This window comes from Scomber scombrus, chromosome 14 (assembly GCF_963691925.1).
Source record: "Scomber scombrus chromosome 14, fScoSco1.1, whole genome shotgun sequence".
In the NCBI taxonomy this organism is placed as follows: Eukaryota; Metazoa; Chordata; class Actinopteri; order Scombriformes; family Scombridae; genus Scomber; species Scomber scombrus.
In genome coordinates, this window is record NC_084983.1 from 19,055,261 (window position 1) to 19,075,311 (window position 20,051).

Sequence of the window (20,051 nt, forward strand, 5' to 3'; positions counted from 1 at the left end):
TTCAGCGAAGTACTGTAGGAAACATCTTGTATCAAGCAGTTTAACCGTTGAAATGAAAATTATTTGCATACTATACAGATTGTTTTTTCGTTGTATTGATTTTTTTTTTTTTTAAAGGTAGCTAGCTTTTGACCCGTTGTCCTCATTCATACACACCTTTTTATGCCACCTAGTGGTAGCATAAGCACAATACATTAATTAGTGTAAAAACTAGATGGCAGGCATCTTGATCATAGACAAAAATTAAAAAGTGGACCAGAGCCAAGTTACAACACTGCTAATCAGGAAGTACTTGTTTGAGGACATTGGGGCTTTATTATCACTTGCACAAAGATAAATTGTTAATGTAAAAGAAAAGGACATTATTTTTTTCAAAAACTACTTCCTGTTCAAAGACAATACTTAGTTTTTGTACTTATCAGTGTTACTAATCCCAAATATCTAGGAGAGATTAAAAATGCATACCAAACAAAATCTCAGTAGTCTCAATAGTCTAAAAAAAAAAAAAAAAGAAGTCTTCTAGTTGCAAAACAGATTGATGTATTGAAATGTCCGTGATAAATTAGGAACAGCAAAGTCCACCGATGATCAAGACAAAGTCTTGGAATTGACCCAACAGTTTCTGTTGAATACAGGATTTTGAGAAAACTGAGAAAAAGTAATAAAAGTTGACATTTTTAGAGCAGAAGACTATTGGAACAAAGACACAGATAAATTGAGAGCTTAAAATGATGAAATAATTTTTACTCTTAGCTGAGTCATTTTCGGGACAATTGCAAGACTATAATGTTAGTGCACTACCTTGAGGTCAGTGAAATTCATGTGTGTGCCTGAGTACTGGGTGAAATTTGCAACCCACCTGAAATTGTTGTTAATTTTCGGTCTTATGGTTTTAGCAGAAAAAAAAAAAGGAAGAATGGGAACAAAAACAATAGGGAGCTGCTTCTTAGACCACTAATTATGCACATTATTAAAGAAAAAGGGGAACATGTCAGAGTTGAATCCAAGGTTAAGTAACTTTTTTGTTTGTTTGTTTTTTTCAGTGTAACTCATATTTAATTCATGAGGCCTACATAGAATGGCCTGCATAGTTGATTCAGTCAAGAAATGTGTCAGCGATGAGAGCGAGAACATGGAGAATGATTTCAGCCATTTCATGAACTTAGCCCCAGTAGCAAGAGTTTTACTTTATGCTATTTTGAAAGACTGTAAAGGGGGATGACTGATCAATAAACTCAACAAAATGAATAATACAAACAGTTGTTAGACTTCAATTTCAATAGGGGTAAATAATAATAAAACCACAATAAATACAGTAAGAATAAAATAGGCACAGGATGCATACACTGTATATGTTGGATCCCTTTAGGAAGCTACTTAATTGAACTACATTTTAATCACTTATACAGTAGTTTCAAAATGGAAATTATAACATTAAGTGTATAACAGTTTGGTTTGTATGCAAAAATGGCATCATTTTACATTACTTCTGGATACTTTTTCTCTGTTTAATAACCAAAATAGTGACACTGTATTTCCCCTTTTTAAAAACAGCTTTAGAATGATATCAATAAATAAACTTCCATAATTTCTTCTCAAGAAATTAGCAACACTTTAATACAGCTTTTTAGCATTCATGAGCAGTATATAAACATTCAACAAACTGAACATCATTCAATTAATTTAGGAGTGTTTTACTATATTATCATCATTCATTATTCATTATATCTGCTCATAAGAACATTAGTGTTATAAACTATTTATTAGTGTTTGTATACTGCTTAAAAATGCCAAAGCAGAAGCTGTTATCACTTTTAATTTCTTCAGTATTCATAATCAGTTATATCTGTATGGTTATTGGTAGTTGGACTGTCATGTAATATAATCCTTTTGCATGTAATCTGCTACTTTATAGCTGTGGGTGTATGTGCGGACAGTCATTACTGTTCGCAGTGTGCTGGCTGTGATGGTTTGTGCTTTCTCTGTGGGCATGTGCGCTTTGAGAACAGTGACTGAAGTCAAAATGGTTGACAACCCGCCAACTGAGCCAAGCCCTACAGAGCTGCGATGACCTCATTCTCTGTCTCTCTCTGCTCCATCAGCTCCACTTGTTGACCCCGAGTGAAAAGCAAGCAGCTGAGGGGAACTGGCTCCCTCTGCTGGAGATACCTAGAATAGCAACAATGTCCAAGATACCCAGAAACGTAAATATACTGTAAGAGTCTCCCTGCTTTTAAGGCATGCTGGGATAGACTCCTGCAGCTGAGGACATTTAATGGGAAACAAGGGCAAGCAAATAGTTACGCATTCATTCATTTATGACACTCATAGCTCGTAAGGTTTTCTAACTATTTTGGGCTTTTGGCCACATCTCACTGTCTTCATTCAGCCAATAAATGCATAGGAAATCTCTGAAAAGATAGTAAGTGAAACTTGGACCATTTGAATTTTCTTGTAACATGAAAAGTAAACAAAGAAAAAAAAGTAGGGAAGTAGGAATAGTATTGAATTTTGTTTATGGTGGAGTTTTTATCATGCTGTAACAGATATCTTAAGTTAAATGAAAACATAACAAGTGCAATTTGAAATGACACATTACTAATTTTAATCACAATCTATCAGAGCTGAAACATTTCTCATTGGACAAGGCTGAGGTTGTATAGCCCAAATCCCCTTGGACTGAAAAATATAGAAAAATGATTTGCATACAAAAATATTTAGACCTATTTGCAGATTAGCTCCAACCAGTTAATTTATCTCGGCATTAAATGTATTCTCTGCTGGAAAAAGGCAAGGTTGTCAACCAAGCATGCTAAACAGTGACATGATGGCTTACCATTAGCTTGCTAACATGGTATACACATTTAAAGGCACTTGAGGTCCCATGCTAGTGAAAATATTTGACATACTTACAACAGAAATTCAGCTGTGTGTCCACTGGGCAGCTCCTTTCTATCAGTGGTGTTAAAGGATAAGGCTGGTCATTTTTTATATTCTTCTTACTGTCAACAAAACTCACATACAGAGCCAAGATCTTTATGACACAAGGCAGTGGTGCTCATGGGAAATGCAGTCTTCACTTTAGGAAATTACTACCACATTTGTTCATAGGTGGCACTAAAATCTGCACAAAATTATTAAAATAACTAGTTATTTGTGCATATAAGTTTTATTCCTCGGTGTTGTAGACCTCTGTTGTTTTCCAAATCCTATTAAAAACAGATCACTGAGTCACATCCCTGCACTGGGTGACATGGTCCTTCGCCATGAAGAGTTTGGTCACGTTAGTTTGTTTAGAAACGGCTCAAAAGACTAATAACAGCCACCGCGTTTACAGTCTCTGGACTTCCATGCTTCATTGTACCTTGTAAATAACTTGAGCAGAAGCTGAAATTGTGATGGCTGTTATTAGTCTTTGGAGCCATTTCTTAAGAAACTAGCGTGTCCAAACTTTGTGGTGAAGGAACATGTCACCCAGGGCAAAGGTGTGGCTCATTGACATGTTTTAATGTGTGTCTACAACACAGAGGATTAAAACTAGACCAGGCTTTGGATACACACACAATACTTGTAAAATGGATTAATTCACTGTTGGTTTGACTCTGCACATGAATTTGTTGACAATAAGAAAAAATTACAAATTTCCTTGAAACTAGTTCTAGTACATGGATCTGTCACTTTTACCAGATGCACAAACTAGTGTTTTCCCAGAACGAAGACTGCATTTCCCATGAGCACCACTGCCTTGTGTCATAATGATCTTGGCTAGCACGTGGGTTTGATTTGGAATTGAGTGAAAGAAAGACACTGTTTAGTTTTAATATTAGCTGTTTGCTGGATGGCTGCATAGCAATGAGGTAATGTATCTATTTGTGGATATGTTAGATTAATCACTGTGATATGACGATGATGTGATACATAAGTATGCATTTACACCAAATTCTGGCAATGCAGCTTGTTTGTACTTTAGAACGTAACCACTGTGAAACAATCAGAAAATAATGTTCAATACTTGCGACACTGCCACTCACTCTCTTCATTAACTCTTTAACTTGCTCAACCACTGCTGCTCTGTTTCATGCTCGTGCTCTTAGTCCAATTGCTCTCTTTTTCCCCTCATCTTTTTAAAAATGAGTCAGGAAGCCAACAAGTCTGACTTAACTTTTAACCTTATCAAAAGAGGAGACATGTCCTCCCTTTGTCCTTGTACTCCCTCATGCTACAATGTTGCATGTAATGTAAACATAAGCTCTCCCTGTCTGCGTGCTGTACGTTGTTTTGTCTGATTTCACTGGGAATCCGACCCGATGGCAGGCATTTAGAATAACTATATAGTAATAGCCAATATACTCACTGATTGTCTAGCTTGCTTATGTAGGTCAAAAGTTCAAAAGTTTCTTGTAGCAACTTTAAGTAACAGTTTGAAACTCATCTTGAGTGCCAGTATAAACTTGGTGAAGGAGCGTTTAGCATGACGCATAACTTAGTATAGAATAGACAAAAAATCCTTTAGTCAACATGGAAAAACAAAAACAGCGGTACTGCAAACCATAAATAAATGATCATGTTAATGGCAGCAGGATGGTGAAACTAACATTGTCTGCAATGTTAAGTCTCTGTACGTTCCACCAGTTGAGAAGATTTTTTGTATGATGTCGGGAGCTGTAATGAATAGAGTGTAAAGCCAGCTAGTTTCAGTATAATGTTTTTGTAAACTTTCATGACCAATCAGCTGGTGAAAAAGCCTGCAGCGCCTTCAAGTCGAGCTCCCAGTGGACACACAGCCTTCAACATGCTTCATTATGTAAAAAGCCTGAACAGACAACCAGAAAAACTTAAGATGAAAGACTCAATATACAGTTTACATAATATTGTGCTTTAAAATGTTCATCCACCATCATCAAACACCATAAAATCATGCTAACTGCAAGTTCCATACATCCATCCACCCGTCAAACTCTGCTGTGATGCGTCACACTCATGGGAGGCCGTGTAAGCTTCTGCATAGCCTCTCATGCATGTGACGCATCACACAGCAGCCCTGACCCAGATCCCACTGTCATATACAAACACATCAAATCTACATATCCATGCACCTCTGACTCTATCAAGACATAAAACCTCAAAATAAACTTTTAAAAACAATTACAGAGGTGACAGATACACACACTGTTTAGGACAAAACAAAAGTAAAGCAAACTACCCATTCAGAACATCTTTCAAAATGTTCTTCAAAACTGTATTGCAGAGGGTCCGCTCTACAGTTATACTAGAGAAAACATTCACTGAGTGAGCCCATCTTACAAATATACATATAAATATACAGATAAATATTTACATGCAGAGTAGCAATAAAAAATAACATCTCCTTCCTTATCCCCTGGGCAAGCATGGCTGTGGTGGCCTTGTGGAGAACTTAATGCTACTGCTAGATGGTATCAGCCTTGTCAAGACGTGCATTAGTGACAACTGGAGGCTAAGACGGCACATTTTCTGGTGATTTTGGTTCCACATTAGCATGCCATTTTTCCTTCAGTGACCTCATAGTGGTGAAATGTGTGATGTACACAATGTGAGCCCTTAACAAGAGGTCAGCTGAGGATGATACAGAGAGACTGGCTTTTTGTTGTCTTTTGACCACAACCTGTTCATAATGTGGCATTTCCAATGAGCCGATGTTTACAACAGAAAATCCGCAAACCTAATTTAATATTTCAAGGGTTTCGTAGGTTGGACTGGGTATCAAACCTACTTTTCTACCAAAATTTGCCAGGAACACCAAAAATCAAATTGTCTTATATATCTCATATTTTAGTATGTATTTTATTTGGAGAACTTATTTTAAGTGACAAAACAGGGTCATTTTTCAAAGAAAGATATAATAATAATTCTCATTTTTTTTCCAACCTATTTTGATACCCAGCACACCTACAGAGTCTAGCCAGTACAACATCTCGTTGCAGGATTCCCCTTTTTGAGCTGATGGATGCATCCATGTGGAACCAAATGCAAACTTACTGTAACATCTGCAGAGTAGGGATGGAACAAATAATCGATACAGCAACATATTGCAATACAATCATCTGTAATACTGAGACAGAAGTGTGTCCAGAATGTTCAATTGTGCTGTATTGGCATTGTGACTCACTTTAATCTTGTCTATACATTTCTGTGAAACTAAAATCTCTTTGTCAATGCATGCAAGGAAATTCCTAGATTTTTAACACACATACTGGATGCTTTTTTTCCTTCAGGCACATATGCTGTAATGTAGCACAGATGATTGTTTGCAGTATATCACAGAATCACTTGTTTAGTGATTCCACTGTGAGCAATGTATCGCAATTCCCAACCCTACTGCTGAGTACTAATATTCAATATTTACTTTGACGTTAAGAGGTCAAAGCTGAATCGGGTCAGAGATGAAATGTTAAATTTAGCAGTGAGCATGTTCGAGTAGTGTATAAACATTTATTTTATTATTTTTCATATGACATTTAGTTCCAATTATTACCCAAGCAGTATGGAAAGCAGCCAATCAACAGCTAGTTTTAATACACAGGCGGTATTTAACTTGGTGATTTGTAAACTCGTGTTTGATGAGATGACGTTAATCAACAAGAATATAGCTATGAAAGTATAAAAGGAGACGAAGTGTTCATGCCAAATTTGCTCTGATGTTTACAACAAAATTGTCCTCTGTTCAGTTCAAATTTCGCCCATTCCCAGTATTCATGATTGCTTCATTACTGCCACCGTAAGCTATCGCGCAACCAACTAGCTGTAGCATCACCTGAAAATATTTGGTGTTTGATAATGTGACTTGTACCCTGTAACCAAAGATTTGAACTTATGATCCCAAATGTATCGGGGGGGGAACTTCAACCACCACCAACCCTGGGAGCCCTGAGGATGAGGAAGGGGAGCATGCAATGTGGGACAGCAGGTGACGTCTGGGTCTTCATTCCTGTCGGAGAGAAGCAGTGTGTCTTTAAGGGGTTGTAATGATTTCCTGTTTCGAAATAAACAGAACACAGGTGCAGTTGTTACGTCTTTGAACCGCTCAGCTCAATCTGCACAATCAAAACTGGCAGGCAGACAAATGTTTATTTCTTAGGACAACAGATGGCCCGCTAAATTATCTTCAGTAAAAATGATGTTCAGTCTCGGGCATTATTCCATATTTATTGTTAACTGAAGTTCAGGGATAAACAAAGGTGAGTGTTAAGTTTCTGACAAAGCTACTCCCTGGTTCAAATTTCACCTACTGGACTTACCATGAATCTGTGAGGTTCAACAATGCAGTGGTTAAGTAATATTCTAAAATATGTGACTTTGGTGACTCCTAGTGGTGATGGTTGCAGTGTTTGTTGAGCAACCTCAACATGATTTAATTGCCCCTAAAGTAGTTTGTGATGATGCGCACCCCTTGTGCTTCATTCATGGCGTGTAGGAAATAAGAAAACTCCATCTCAGAATTTCCTGTTTCTCATCTCAGAAACTTCCAAAAGTAAGATGTTAGGATACAAACAAGATACCAGTGCTGCTGTGCAATGTTATCATTGATTTTACATTCAACTTTAGGTTTGTAACTATCAAATCTTTACAGTATTGTGTTCCATACATGAATAGAAACCCCAAATTGTTCCACTATCAAATCCCACTTGGGGTGGATTTGCACTTTCATTTCTCACTTGTCAATAATGCAACAAATATAAAATCATCCTGTCCAGAGTGCAGAATGTATGTTGCAATAGAGAGCAGATGTACATCATCCTCAATATTATACAGCTAACTTATGAATCATTTGACAAAAAAAATTGAATTGCAAGTTCCCACCCACAAATGTGCAGCAGAACTATGCGCACCTTTTTACCACAAGGGGGCACCAGTGCATCTGATTACATGTCTGACCAGTTACAGCCAATGCTGCATATACATGAAACTAGACATTTGAGTTAAAGAATGAAAGCAGAATGCAGTTATCATAAAAACTGTGATTTGATTATGTTTATCCAGGCAGACTAATTTACACTACTGTGAAAAGGTAAAAACCTAAAACCTTTGCAGCAGTAAATGTGTGTGTGTGTGTGTGTGTGTGTGTGTGTGTGTGTGTGTGTGTGTGTGTGTGTGTGTGTGTGTGTGTGTGTGTGTGTGTGTGTGTGTGTGTGTGTGTGTGTGTGTGTGTGTGTGTGTGTGTGTGTGTGTGTGTGTGTGTGTGTGTGTGTGTGTCAGGCTATTTTTGGGGAGAAATTTCAGACTTAGGACCACTAAATTGGGGACAGTTTTGTCCACTTTATGACACTTTGTTAAGTGGTTAAGCTAGGGTTAGGGTATGTGTCTATGAAAGGAATGTAAGTCTATGTCAGGTCCCCAAAAGTTACCATGATATGATATGTGTTTGTGTACTTGTAAATACAACCCACTATCATTCTACCTCATTTCAGCTCAAATTTACAATTCAAATTGAACATGCCAGCGCTCCTGTCCAAAACATTTATCATTGTTAGTGTTTTTTGTCGGTCTTTGGTCTTTTTCTTCAGTAAATGTTTCTCCTTCTTCTCTAAGTTTGTCAGAAACGCCATTGTGAATAAGGTTTAATGAAAAATAAGTAAACAAATTGGACTATTGTGTTGTATGTGGTGCTAGAAACACCCACTTCTTCATTATTTCATTATGTCAGTGTGGAATGTAGTGCAACGTGGTGAAGTTTGCCTGCTTTGCCAGAGACAGAATTTAGCACAAAGCATCTATGCCAGCAGGTTTGTCAGCATTAGTCTGACTGTCACTGCACGCAATGCTGAATGCCTGTTCTGTCATTACAACAAACATTAGCAATGGTTCATAAGAATCCCCCATTGTTACTCTGATGAACTAACATTTTTGCTACATGCGATGTAGAGCGACTATTTCTAGTTCTCTCCTATTTGGTTGTCTCCTTCAAAATAACTTCTCCTTTTCATAGCTCCTCATTTCCTCCCCGCTGTTGTGTTTATACCTGCTTAATCATCTCTCCAGTTCTCTCGATGACGATGGTCTTTGCTTCTTTCACAGGGGAGGTCGCCAGGTAGTCGTCAGTCAGCAGACCAAGCATGGGGTACTGGTTCCTGTACCTACAAACACACACAGTCATTGTTGCTGTGGATTTATTCTTGACACAATGGGCTAATGAAAGTCCTGCCATAGATATTTAATGCAGATTTCATTTGTTGACATCTCCACCATGCAACTCAACAGGTGTGTAATGCATGATCAGTATTGTGCTTCAAATATGAGACTACTACCATGCACTATTCATTTTTTGTTACACTGATAGAGGCTTGGAAGCAAACACAAGTTAAGTTCCAGTGTCTACCACCAAAATATGTTTCCTTACCGTATTGAATGTTTACACTGAATTTCAACTATCAGCTAAATATTTCATATTGGGAACTGTTTATTTAAAAAACAACAACACTGGTTAAGCCAAAATGTATAATGTAGGATAGGGCTGTGTGTGGCAGCGACCATTATTTCCATTATCTTTGAATCTGACAATTATGTTTCTCAACTAAAAAAAAAGTTCCATAAAACATCAGAAATAACTGAAAAATACCCATAGAGATGTCCCAGAGTCTAACGTAACATTTTCAAATGGCTTCTTTTGTCTGATGAACTAAATTATCATCATGTAATACATGAACAAGCATGAAATTGGAATTTTTGCTTGAAAAATGAGATATCAAAAAAGAGGCCAATACATTTTATGTCCGTCAACTATTTGATACAACAAGTCAGCTCTGTAGAGATTGTTTAAAAAACCCTGTTGTTCTAACGATCTGTGTACTCAAATTGTTGGCAGTGGTGTTGTACCTTTTGGTGATGATGGTCTTGGTGGTGACATTCTTGGAGGTGTCGTTCTTTTCTTGCATCAGTCTCTTGATCTCCTGAGAGCCACAAGAGGTCAAAAGGTCAGCAGAGTCAGCTGGATCAGAAGCTCAACAGCAGGTACAGTGTGTCTCCAGTGCATCTCTAATGTGACTAGTGTTCCATAAAAATAGCTTTTAACTAATAAGCCTTGTGAGACAGTTGCTTTGCTTAGAAAATGATTATAACAATTATTTGATTATCAATGTAGCTGCTAATTAATTTTCTTCTGCTTCACCCAGAACTTGCTGCTGCAATGTGTGTGTGAGATACTCTGACACAGGTCTGCCATGCCAGCACCATGTTGTGACAAATACATTCCTGAGGTTACCAACTGGCAGTTTGCGTCAGTGGTGCAAAAACAAACCTGAAACCTGAACCTGAAAGGAGAAAACTAATCGGTGAAATAAAGACATAAGGCCGTAGGGTGAATCTGTGTTTTTCTTCATTATATCTAATTTAAAGGATAATTCTGGGTTATTAAAACTCTTGTCTTATTTTCTCCGTTTTGTCCATTATTTCTAGTGGTTTCTATTTAATAGTGTAGCCAGAAACACTGCTAAAAAAAAAAAGATTCAGAAATCACACCAGTTTTAAATTAATCCTCAATTAGTAAGAGAAACCTATTTTGGCAAAATTACTATCTAAACAGCAGAATGTACAGGCTGACATACAAGTTTAACCTACAGTATTTGCTTTAATTGTGTGCACAGTTTTCCTTGGCAATGAGGGATTATTACTGACATTTCAGGTTTTCTCTCCTGCAGTTACCCATTTGAGGAAATACTCAATACTCAATAGAGAAGATTATGCATGTTTGAACTACAGGAGGTGATGATTCAAGTCCTCAGAATAGAGGACTCGACAGAAGTCTTCAAATTTAACCTGAACAACAGCAACAGTAGATTATAGCTGACTGAATTAACATGAGAAACAGTGGAGGAGTGTTTTGTTGCAGACCTCCTCCTGTTGGGTGATGGTGGTCTGCCGCTGCTGCAACATGGCGAGCAGCTCTGAGATCTTCAGGTGGAGACTCTTCTCCGAGGAAGAGGAGGACGACTTTTCAGTGGTGATCTCTGTCTGGATTCTCGTAATCTGGGACTGGAGAGAGGATGGTGAGTGACGAGGGACAAAACAGAAAACAGACGAGAGATTAGGTACGTGTGAATGTAAAATGAAGGTATGCAACATGAAAGCTGTTCTAAGAAGACCTCTGATCTCTAAGAACTTCTGTCTTCCCTGTTTTCCAAATTAGTTCTACAGTTAATAATGTTTGGATTTCAGATATATAGACCCAAATCACAAGTATGATTCAGATAGTGGGATAAAATAATATCCAACTTTGAGAACACGCTGACCAGAGTGAGTCCTCCTGTGCTTGACTTTTTTTTTTTAATGAACTTTTTCATTATCTTGTCTTCACTGGGCTTATATTTTGTACCACCCTGATAAAAGCAGGATAACTAAAGCTGGGGTAATACCATCTTTATCAGGCTCTGATGAAGGCAAGATAACTTAAAAACATTTGTTGAGTGAAGTAAGATGTACTGGAGCTGTGCAACAGGCCCACGAAAATGTACAATCTTATGGTGGCACTTGAGGGAAAGTCAAGGGGTCCCAATCGTGTGCAGGTTTCATCCATGTCATAGCATTTTATTAATTTTTTGTTCATATAACGATAAAAATCTGTATTAAAAAAGTTGGAACTCTTTTTTGACTAATTTGTACGTCTGCTTCATTTTAACATCAGAATTTTCAGATTTTTGCACAAAATGAGGTCTGTGGAGTTTGTCCTCATCGCTTACATTAATGGTGCATTAAGAATGGATCTGCTTCAATGACTATTGTTTTAAGTTGAAAAATTGTGAACCTGTCCTTTAACATCCTTTTTTTGGTTCTTACCCGCAGCCTTTCTAGCTCCTTGTCTTTTTCTTGTGTCATGGCGCTGAGCTGTTCATTGTACTGACGTGACAACTCCTCTGTTTTGATGTGCAAGGTGGTGCTGCTAGCTTGGCCTGCCAGCTGTGGGACGGATAAAACAAAGAAGGAAAAAAGAAGAGAAAGATTTACAACAGTGAATTATGATCACATTACACGCCTTTTTAAACATCTTGTTGTCAAGACTAAAGTGTCTTTAATGGATCAGATCAGCAAACACATTTTTGTGATAGTCCAAATTACAGTGGATGACATGCATCATTTTTTTGAAATGTTAATGTTAATTTTATTTAGCAATCATAAGAGCGCTGCTGGGAATCTTCACACAGGCTGATTTATTTCACAAGGAAGGAGAATAGTTGGCATGTAAAACTGACATGTAACCACAATGACCAATCAGTGATCTGAACAGTTTTACTGCAGGCTACCTGCACCTGAATGATCGGTATAATTTTAAATCATCTGGGTGTATTATTGTTTTGACTGTTCTGGATCCTTTCACACAATTACATAATCAAGTTTCTGCCAGCTGGTTTCAGTATTAGAAAAAAACACTTCAAATGAAATAAAGTGGGATGGGTGGTGTGCTACCTTCTGTCGGAGCATCTCGTTCTCTTTCTCAAGCATTCTCAACTGGCCCTCTATCTCTTTGATCTTGAATTCGCGGCTCGAGTCGGTGCTTCGGCTACTCAACAGCTGGCTCTCCAGGGAACGCTGGGTAGAAGTAGTTTCCTTCAGGGACAGCTGGACAGAGAAGATGCACACATAAAGCAAGTGAAAAACATATACACACACACACACACACACACACACACACACACACACACACACACACACACACACACACACACACACACACACACACACACACACACACACACACACACACACACACACACACACACACACACACACACACACACACACACACACACACACACACACACACACACACACACACACACACACACACACACACACACACACACACACACACACACACACACACACACACACACACACACTTGCACAAAGCAGTAGATGCACATACTGCTCTCTTCACTTTACTTGTAATTTCACTGAGCTGAAATAGCTCAATGAAGCCTTCTACTTACCTGTACTCTGGTATCTCTGGTTTTGCTCAGGAGTTTAAAAAGGCCCATATCAAATGTTCAGTCATTGACTTTTAAATTGTTTTAAAAAGCAAATAGTCAAAAGGTCAAATACAAGTAATAATGCTGCCAACACAACATTTATTGCTGCTGTTTAAAGCTCTGCAATTTCATTTTGAGTATCTACCAACAATTAGTAAAAGTGTTTCTCACAATATAAAAATGTAGACCAAGACAGAATATCAATGACAAAACGTTGGTCCTCATGAGAAGTAAGGCACTAGATTACACAAACTATGTGTAACAAAATATTACCTTCATCAATAATGAAGTATTTAACTTATAACAGTCAATTACTTTTTTGTTGCACCCTTAAGTGTTGCTAGTGTTCATACTATATATGTCATCATACTTAACTCAAATTACTAACATAAGCACAAATCTTCCCTGAATAGTTTATCATGACAAATCCTACAACACTAAAGTCCGACTTTGAATCAGAAGAACTTTACTGTGTTACTGGATGAATTACTGTCTTTACAGTGAATTGTTACTTTATTTATTAAGTTTACACATTTAAACCCAGAGAAACTCATTTACAGAACATGTTAAGTAAATCAAAAATATTTATCTTATTCTCTCTCTGTTTGTTTGTGGTAACATGAAACCACCTGCAGTCAGACACTAATACCAGATACTGCCTGCAAGGCTGTATGTATAACTAAAATAAAAATGTTCTGTCCGGTTGAGGCTTCCTTGTTAGATAAGAACACACACACATGCAGCTTTGTTTCCATCACTTCGGAGGGCACTACACTGACATTCAAGACTACACTCAAGTTAATAAAAAGTAAAGCTTTTCTTGCTTACTCAGTCCAGTGTAGTCTGGTCTTGTTTTAAACACACACACACACACACACACACACACACACACACACACACACACACACACACACACACACACACACACACACACACACACACACACACACACACACACACACACACACACACACACACACACACACACACACACACAGTATTATACGAGTATTGTACCTGGAGCTGTCTGTTGTTTTCTCGGACAGCCTCGAGGAGACAGTCATACTGCCGAGCCTGGTCTTCTTTGAAACTCAGGTCTCTCTCCAAAGACTCTTTGTCACTCTCCAGACGCTGTGACAGACAGAGACATATTTCAGTAATAACCGTTAAAATATTTGGTTCATGTATGCAAGTGGATTTATTCTCAGATATTTCCTCTTCACTCAAGTGTTATTCTTTGTTGTGCATCTTGTATTACACATTGGTGTGGTGTGGGAATTCATGTTATGTTTATAATTCTGTCTTTATCTCTTCTTGATGTTTGATTTAGAAAAAAAAAAACCTTTCAATTTGTACCCTTTTGTTTGTCTCAAATGTTAATCGTTTCTGTTCAGAAATGCAGGCACTCAATGAAACTGACTCCACCAAACTGCATTAACAACATCGAGCTATCATTTTCTAGCCTGAGGCCTGAACATGTCTACTGTCATTTAAAGCATTTAATTAGGATTCATTAGGACTGTGAAAAGGTTGCATTGTGCACGCTGTGGGGACATACTGTTCTAACCTGATATAATCTGGAGCTGTATGCACACGTTTTATTACTGTGACGCCACCATCCTGATGCACTGACACACTCTGCTTGCTCTGTTCGGTTGTTGAATTAAAAGACAAAAAAAAAAATATATATATATAATATAATATAATATAATAATATTACAAGTGTATATGTTCATGCATTCATAATAATTAATAATAATAATACATATTATTAAATATCATTTCTTGTGATATATGTACATTACCAGTCAAAAGTTTGGACACACTTTCCCATTCACATCAATGAAAAAGTGTGTCCAAACTTTTGACTGGTACCGTATATATACTTTAAATACACTTTGATGAAAAAATACTTTGCACTTTTTCTTAAGTAAAATTTAGAATACAGAGTTTTTACTACAGTATTTTTACATTATGGTATTAACATTTATATTTGAAAAAAGGATCTGAATACTACTACAAATCATACTATAATATAATAAAGACACAGAACCATGAAGAAATGCCAATTTTGTTGTTGTATTTTGTTGACTGGTGTAAGATGATCCGATTGGTTGGCTGCCTGAAAGTGCTGACGTGTGTGTTCCTTACCAGAGATATTTATTTTCTATCCTCACAATGGAGTCAAACAGGAGGTTCAGGTTTGTAAATTGAACTTTAAAAGACGCCAATAAGCCTTTAAGGATTGAGATATTTAAGCTCTGTGCTGCAGCGTGAGATGTTTTAAGCTCTTACCCGCATGTCCTCAGACATTTGGAGGAGCTCCTCTCTCAGACTGCTGAAGGTGGACAGCAGCAGACGCATGCTTTTATCTGCAGTGAGACGAGTCTGACAGAGAAGAAGTACAGTGTCATGAAAAAAAAATAGCTTAAAGTATATAGCACTCTACAGACGATGGTATGCAGACAAAAATGGCAAATTACTTCCACTTCCAATCCTGCACATACAGGGTTTAAATGTTTTATGTTTTATGTAGAAAATGTTTAATGGGCCATAATGGTGTTTCTCTTTTTCTTTGATGCAAAATGTTCTCATTCCTTCAACTTCAAATATCCTGCTGTGTTCATATCATGTGGGATGGCAGGTAGCTATGGGAGATGTTCCCATGGTTACAGCCTACAAGCATCCTCATCAGTCAAATCAAGATGGATATTTGCTCTTCATACAGTACATGTTAAATTCTTAAGAACAATGTATTAAAACTATCAGAAAAATACCCACTTCTTCATCATAATTGCCAGATGGATGTGTATAACTGTTGTCAATACTAATTCAGAACACTACTACACTGATAAATGCACTACATGGGGCCAGTGTTATGTTCTGATTTCTAGACAGTCATAGTTTACAGTCATACAAACTTATTTTAAAAATGAAAAACAAAGCAAATGAATAACTGATAAATGCACACATTGAGGGAACAGAAGCAAAACAGTAGACACAAAACAGAAATGAAAAACAGCTTAATTATAAAGAAGAATCAAACAAACAACCAGAAAGGAAGAAACTATTGAGTGTGTTGCTTGCAACGTTTAAAGTGAAGATAATGAATGTTATTTTAAACAACAACTTTTTCATAATGTGATTGCAATATAAGAAATCAAAAAGTATGTAGTGTGCACGCATGACATTAGAAATGATCATGAGAATAAATGTGTATCAATGCATTATTTTTAGATACTGGTCCAATAGCGAGGTGTGTTACAGTTGCACAATGTAAGCTACAGTAATAAAGTTTTATTTAATTGATGATTAAAAACACTCACTTGAAGCAGGTAGCGAATTTGTTGTTTGGTCAGTTCAGTGGTTCCTTTGGGGATCAAAGCCTCCACCTCCTCTCTCTCCACCTAAACACACACACAAATTACATCATACCTTCAGAAATAAAAGGATGAGGAAAATCCTCTCAGATTTCCCAAAGATGTCCCATAATTTAACTTTTTCTCATATTTCTGACAAAGTATTCAGTCCCTAAAAACTAATAGAAAAATATGAAATTAAACAATGGGAGAAAATATCCCAACTATTCAATGATTTTAATGCAACAAAGTGAAGGTTTTATATTTTTCAACGTGGTTAACATCATCTGTTATCATCTTGTTTCCTCTTAAATAAAATATATTTTAAAAACTGATTTTGTTTCAAGCTTTTGATGTGTCTGTTTCCACTGAGCTCAGTTCAGATTTATTCATCAGATGTGTGTGATGAGGGTTTGTTTCTCACCTTGTAGTCATTGCTGGGATCCAGCCGGTGTTTCCTGTAACACACAAAGAGCAGGAAAGACAAACAATGAGGAAAACAACACGACTGGAGAAAACCAAAGAAAAGAAAGTGACAGAGAGTTTGTGTTTGCAGGATGAACATGACTGATTGTTTCTCACTGTGTGTGTGTGTGTGTGTGTGTGTGTGTGTGTGTGTGTGTGTGTGTGTGTGTGTGTGTGTGTGTGTGTGTGTGTGTGTGTGTGTGTGTGTGTGTGTGAATGGATAAAGACAGAAACATTGTGGGGCGCTTTGGATAGGAAGTGCTGTATCACTCTTCATGAGCAGCTTGGCACCTGCATGGCAACCTCCGCCATCAGTGTATAAATGTGTGTGAAATGTTGCCATGTGTTGTAAAACGCTTTGAGTGGTCAATAAGACCATAAAGATGATATATAATGCTGTCCATTTACCATTTACAGTGACTCACACGTCACAAAGTCAACAGGGTCTCAACCAGACACTGAGACAAAGGTTTGTGTGTGTGTCTGAGTGATTGAGATCACCACATGACTCAACTGGGTGGTACCTGGAACAAAATCCACCTTGCTTTCATAAACTGTAACTCTGAGTTGTATCTCTCTCTCATTGGCTGACTTGAACCCTCTGACCTACGGCTCAGGTCATCCGCCGTTTTTTCTCAACACGGTTTCATGTGATAACTGCACCTTATGCAGGGTTTTCAGGTGATTTAATGAGTGTCAGCAACAGTAATTCATAACATCTGACAAGCTAAACTAACATACAACTTCTCAATCTCAACAACATTTACTTTGTCAAAAAAAAATCTTCATTAGAAATGACACTTCCTTTTTCACATCCATCATCTTTTAATGCCTGACGTGGGCTAGTCACACTTTGTCTTTGTCTTCTTTAACTGGAATTTTCTTTCTTTTTTTTGCCACCATGTCATGTGCCATCATGTTCCACTAAACAACTCACCACTAGACCTCCATGACAGCACCTGCTGTGTATGCAAAAGTGTGAAATGAGTAAACTGAAGGAATTATGGGAAATAGAAACCAAGCGAAACTCGGTTTTCACATGTTTGAGCATGCAGTTAAAGATACTAACCCAAGCTGCCAAACCCAGTGTCAATCTCCATGACAATATCCCATGAGTCTTGTCTAGGAATCTACTAACCTGTATATTAGGGAATTATGTAGGGTATAACCCCAAAAGCAGGACTGTGAATGATGTAATTGTATAAAAATATATTCTTCAATGTTATGAGATCTGTTTGTAGGCATTAGAAAAACGTGCAGCACTGATGAAAATCAGTTTCTAGGAGAATTAATGTCTCATGTTTCAGTCAGTTTATCTTCAGTTTAGTTCTATATCTAAATTAATATATATTGTACATTTGTATGAATGAGGCTGAATTGGATACAAATCATTAACATACTTTCCCAGATGTCCAATCTGATTATTATCATTGTATATTTACTTATTATATGTTTACTGTTACCACTTAATGTCTATCTTTGTATCCATTGCTATATTGTATCACATATGTGTGTATTTGTTTGGGTCTGGGTTTTCCCTGGCTACAAGACTAATCTCTCCCTGTGGCAATAAAGTTTCAGGTTGAAGAGCAGTTATTGTTCCTCTTGATTAGAACTATTAATTTGATTTAGAAAATTATCCACAAGTCAGAGCAAGACAAAGAGAAGCATTAGGATGAATAAGAATCCCACCTTTTTTTTAACGGCTTTGTTATTTTTCTTAGTTAAAAAAAAATGTCTTTGGATTCAAAAAAGAAAAAAGAAAGCCTGTGACTCCTCCTCAAGACTCAAATCAGGCATTTTACAGGGAAGGCTAACACTTCCAATCATAACTTCCTCTCAGACGCTATATTACAGTCGTTGCAAACCTTTTCTGGCCGGCATCCTCTTAAACAGCTTGTCACTGTACACAATATGTCTCTCAGTTGTGATTTTCTTCTCTAAATCTCAATTGTTTTATCTAAATATGTGTTGGAGTGTTGAAGAGGTAAAACTATCCAGTATTTCACAAGATACATGACTAGAAAATGTCATGAATTTGCATAGCAGAACTTTTTTTTCTTTATTTTCCTCAGCGATTTCTCCTCTTGTAAGCCCTTAGATTTATCGACCCCAGTGATTCTGTAAACTTCACTTCATAACACAGATATCAGTGGACATGTTAAAATGGTGCATTCATGGACACCCCCCCAAATAAATTCACCTTTACATGATGTCTCAAAAACATTTGCTAAAATGCAAGATGCACATGCACTTCAACACTTACTGTCCACGGATCTTGGACACGTGCTCGGAGATGCAGGAGTGGATGTCGCAGTTCTTCCTGTAGACTTCAGCCAGCAGCTCGCCAAAGTACCGTGTGTCCAACTTCGTCAGCTGGGGAACTTCCCTCTGCTCGGTCTTCACCTCCGTTGTGGTGATCCTCTCAATCGCCGGTGGCGGTTTCTGCTGAATGATGTTGACGATCTCCACTTCTTCCACTTCCACCATATCCTCCTCCTCCTCCTCCTCCTCCTCCTCCTCCTCCTCTTCCTCTTCCTCCTGGAAGAATAAAGCAAAGACAGATGTTTAACCACTGTGTGTTAATATGTTGTGTCTGAGTGCCAGTTTCATCGTGAGATGAGAGTGTACTCATCTATTTCCAGCCTTTTGTTGGTTTTTATATATAATATGTGAGCAAATAGGGCAAATAAAGTGTGTGGTCAAATAAGGTTTGAGGTGTTTCCAATTTCAGTTGAATAAATAAGTTGCAAGTTTGAAATGACTGAAAAATTGAGAAAAAAGCATAAAAAACTGCTTTATACAGACATAACAGATTAGATCAAATTGAATTTCATGGAGCACAATGGAGTCAAATCTTCACCAAGTAATTTACTGTTTGCTGTGCCAACATAGATCTTACAAAAAACATAATGAATGTTGAATGTTGAATGATTTCGCTCACAGAAAACAGATAATCAAGAACAGTAAGTTGCAGTAAGTTATTCCCTCCACAGCGTCCTGCCAAAAAGCTGCTAACATGTATCAGTCATAGAAGGAAAACCTGAGCGGCACCTTCACCCAGAGGCTTCTTTGATATTTTAACGTTTTAAAATAATCACAAGTTGGCAACCAAGGTAAGACATGTAGAACCCTGATGTCTAATGTTTCATAATTACTAGAAAAAGGTCATTAAAACTTTCAAATAATCTAATAATGATGATCCCTCACAGTCACCCGGAGCCACAAT

General features: G+C 37.4%; 1 protein-coding gene across 1 annotated transcript in view; it reads right to left on the minus strand.

Moving 5' to 3' along the window:
* Positions 1 to 2,609: 2,609 nt before the first annotated feature.
* The window catches only part of pof1b (POF1B actin binding protein), a 36,311-nt gene continuing 18,869 nt past the window's right edge, over positions 2,610 to 20,051 (minus strand). Inside the window, exons 3-13 of the mRNA XM_062432522.1 lie at positions 19,089 to 19,363; positions 16,782 to 16,815; positions 16,325 to 16,405; positions 15,294 to 15,386; positions 14,016 to 14,129; positions 12,436 to 12,588; positions 11,809 to 11,928; positions 10,867 to 11,007; positions 9,853 to 9,926; positions 8,999 to 9,113; positions 2,610 to 6,967 (exon numbers count right to left, since the gene is read on the minus strand). Of these exons, the coding sequence (XP_062288506.1) occupies positions 6,962 to 6,967; positions 8,999 to 9,113; positions 9,853 to 9,926; positions 10,867 to 11,007; positions 11,809 to 11,928; positions 12,436 to 12,588; positions 14,016 to 14,129; positions 15,294 to 15,386; positions 16,325 to 16,405; positions 16,782 to 16,815; positions 19,089 to 19,363 (1,206 nt within the window). The 3' untranslated portion in view covers positions 2,610 to 6,961. The remainder of the gene's footprint in view (positions 6,968 to 8,998; positions 9,114 to 9,852; positions 9,927 to 10,866; positions 11,008 to 11,808; positions 11,929 to 12,435; positions 12,589 to 14,015; positions 14,130 to 15,293; positions 15,387 to 16,324; positions 16,406 to 16,781; positions 16,816 to 19,088; positions 19,364 to 20,051) is intronic.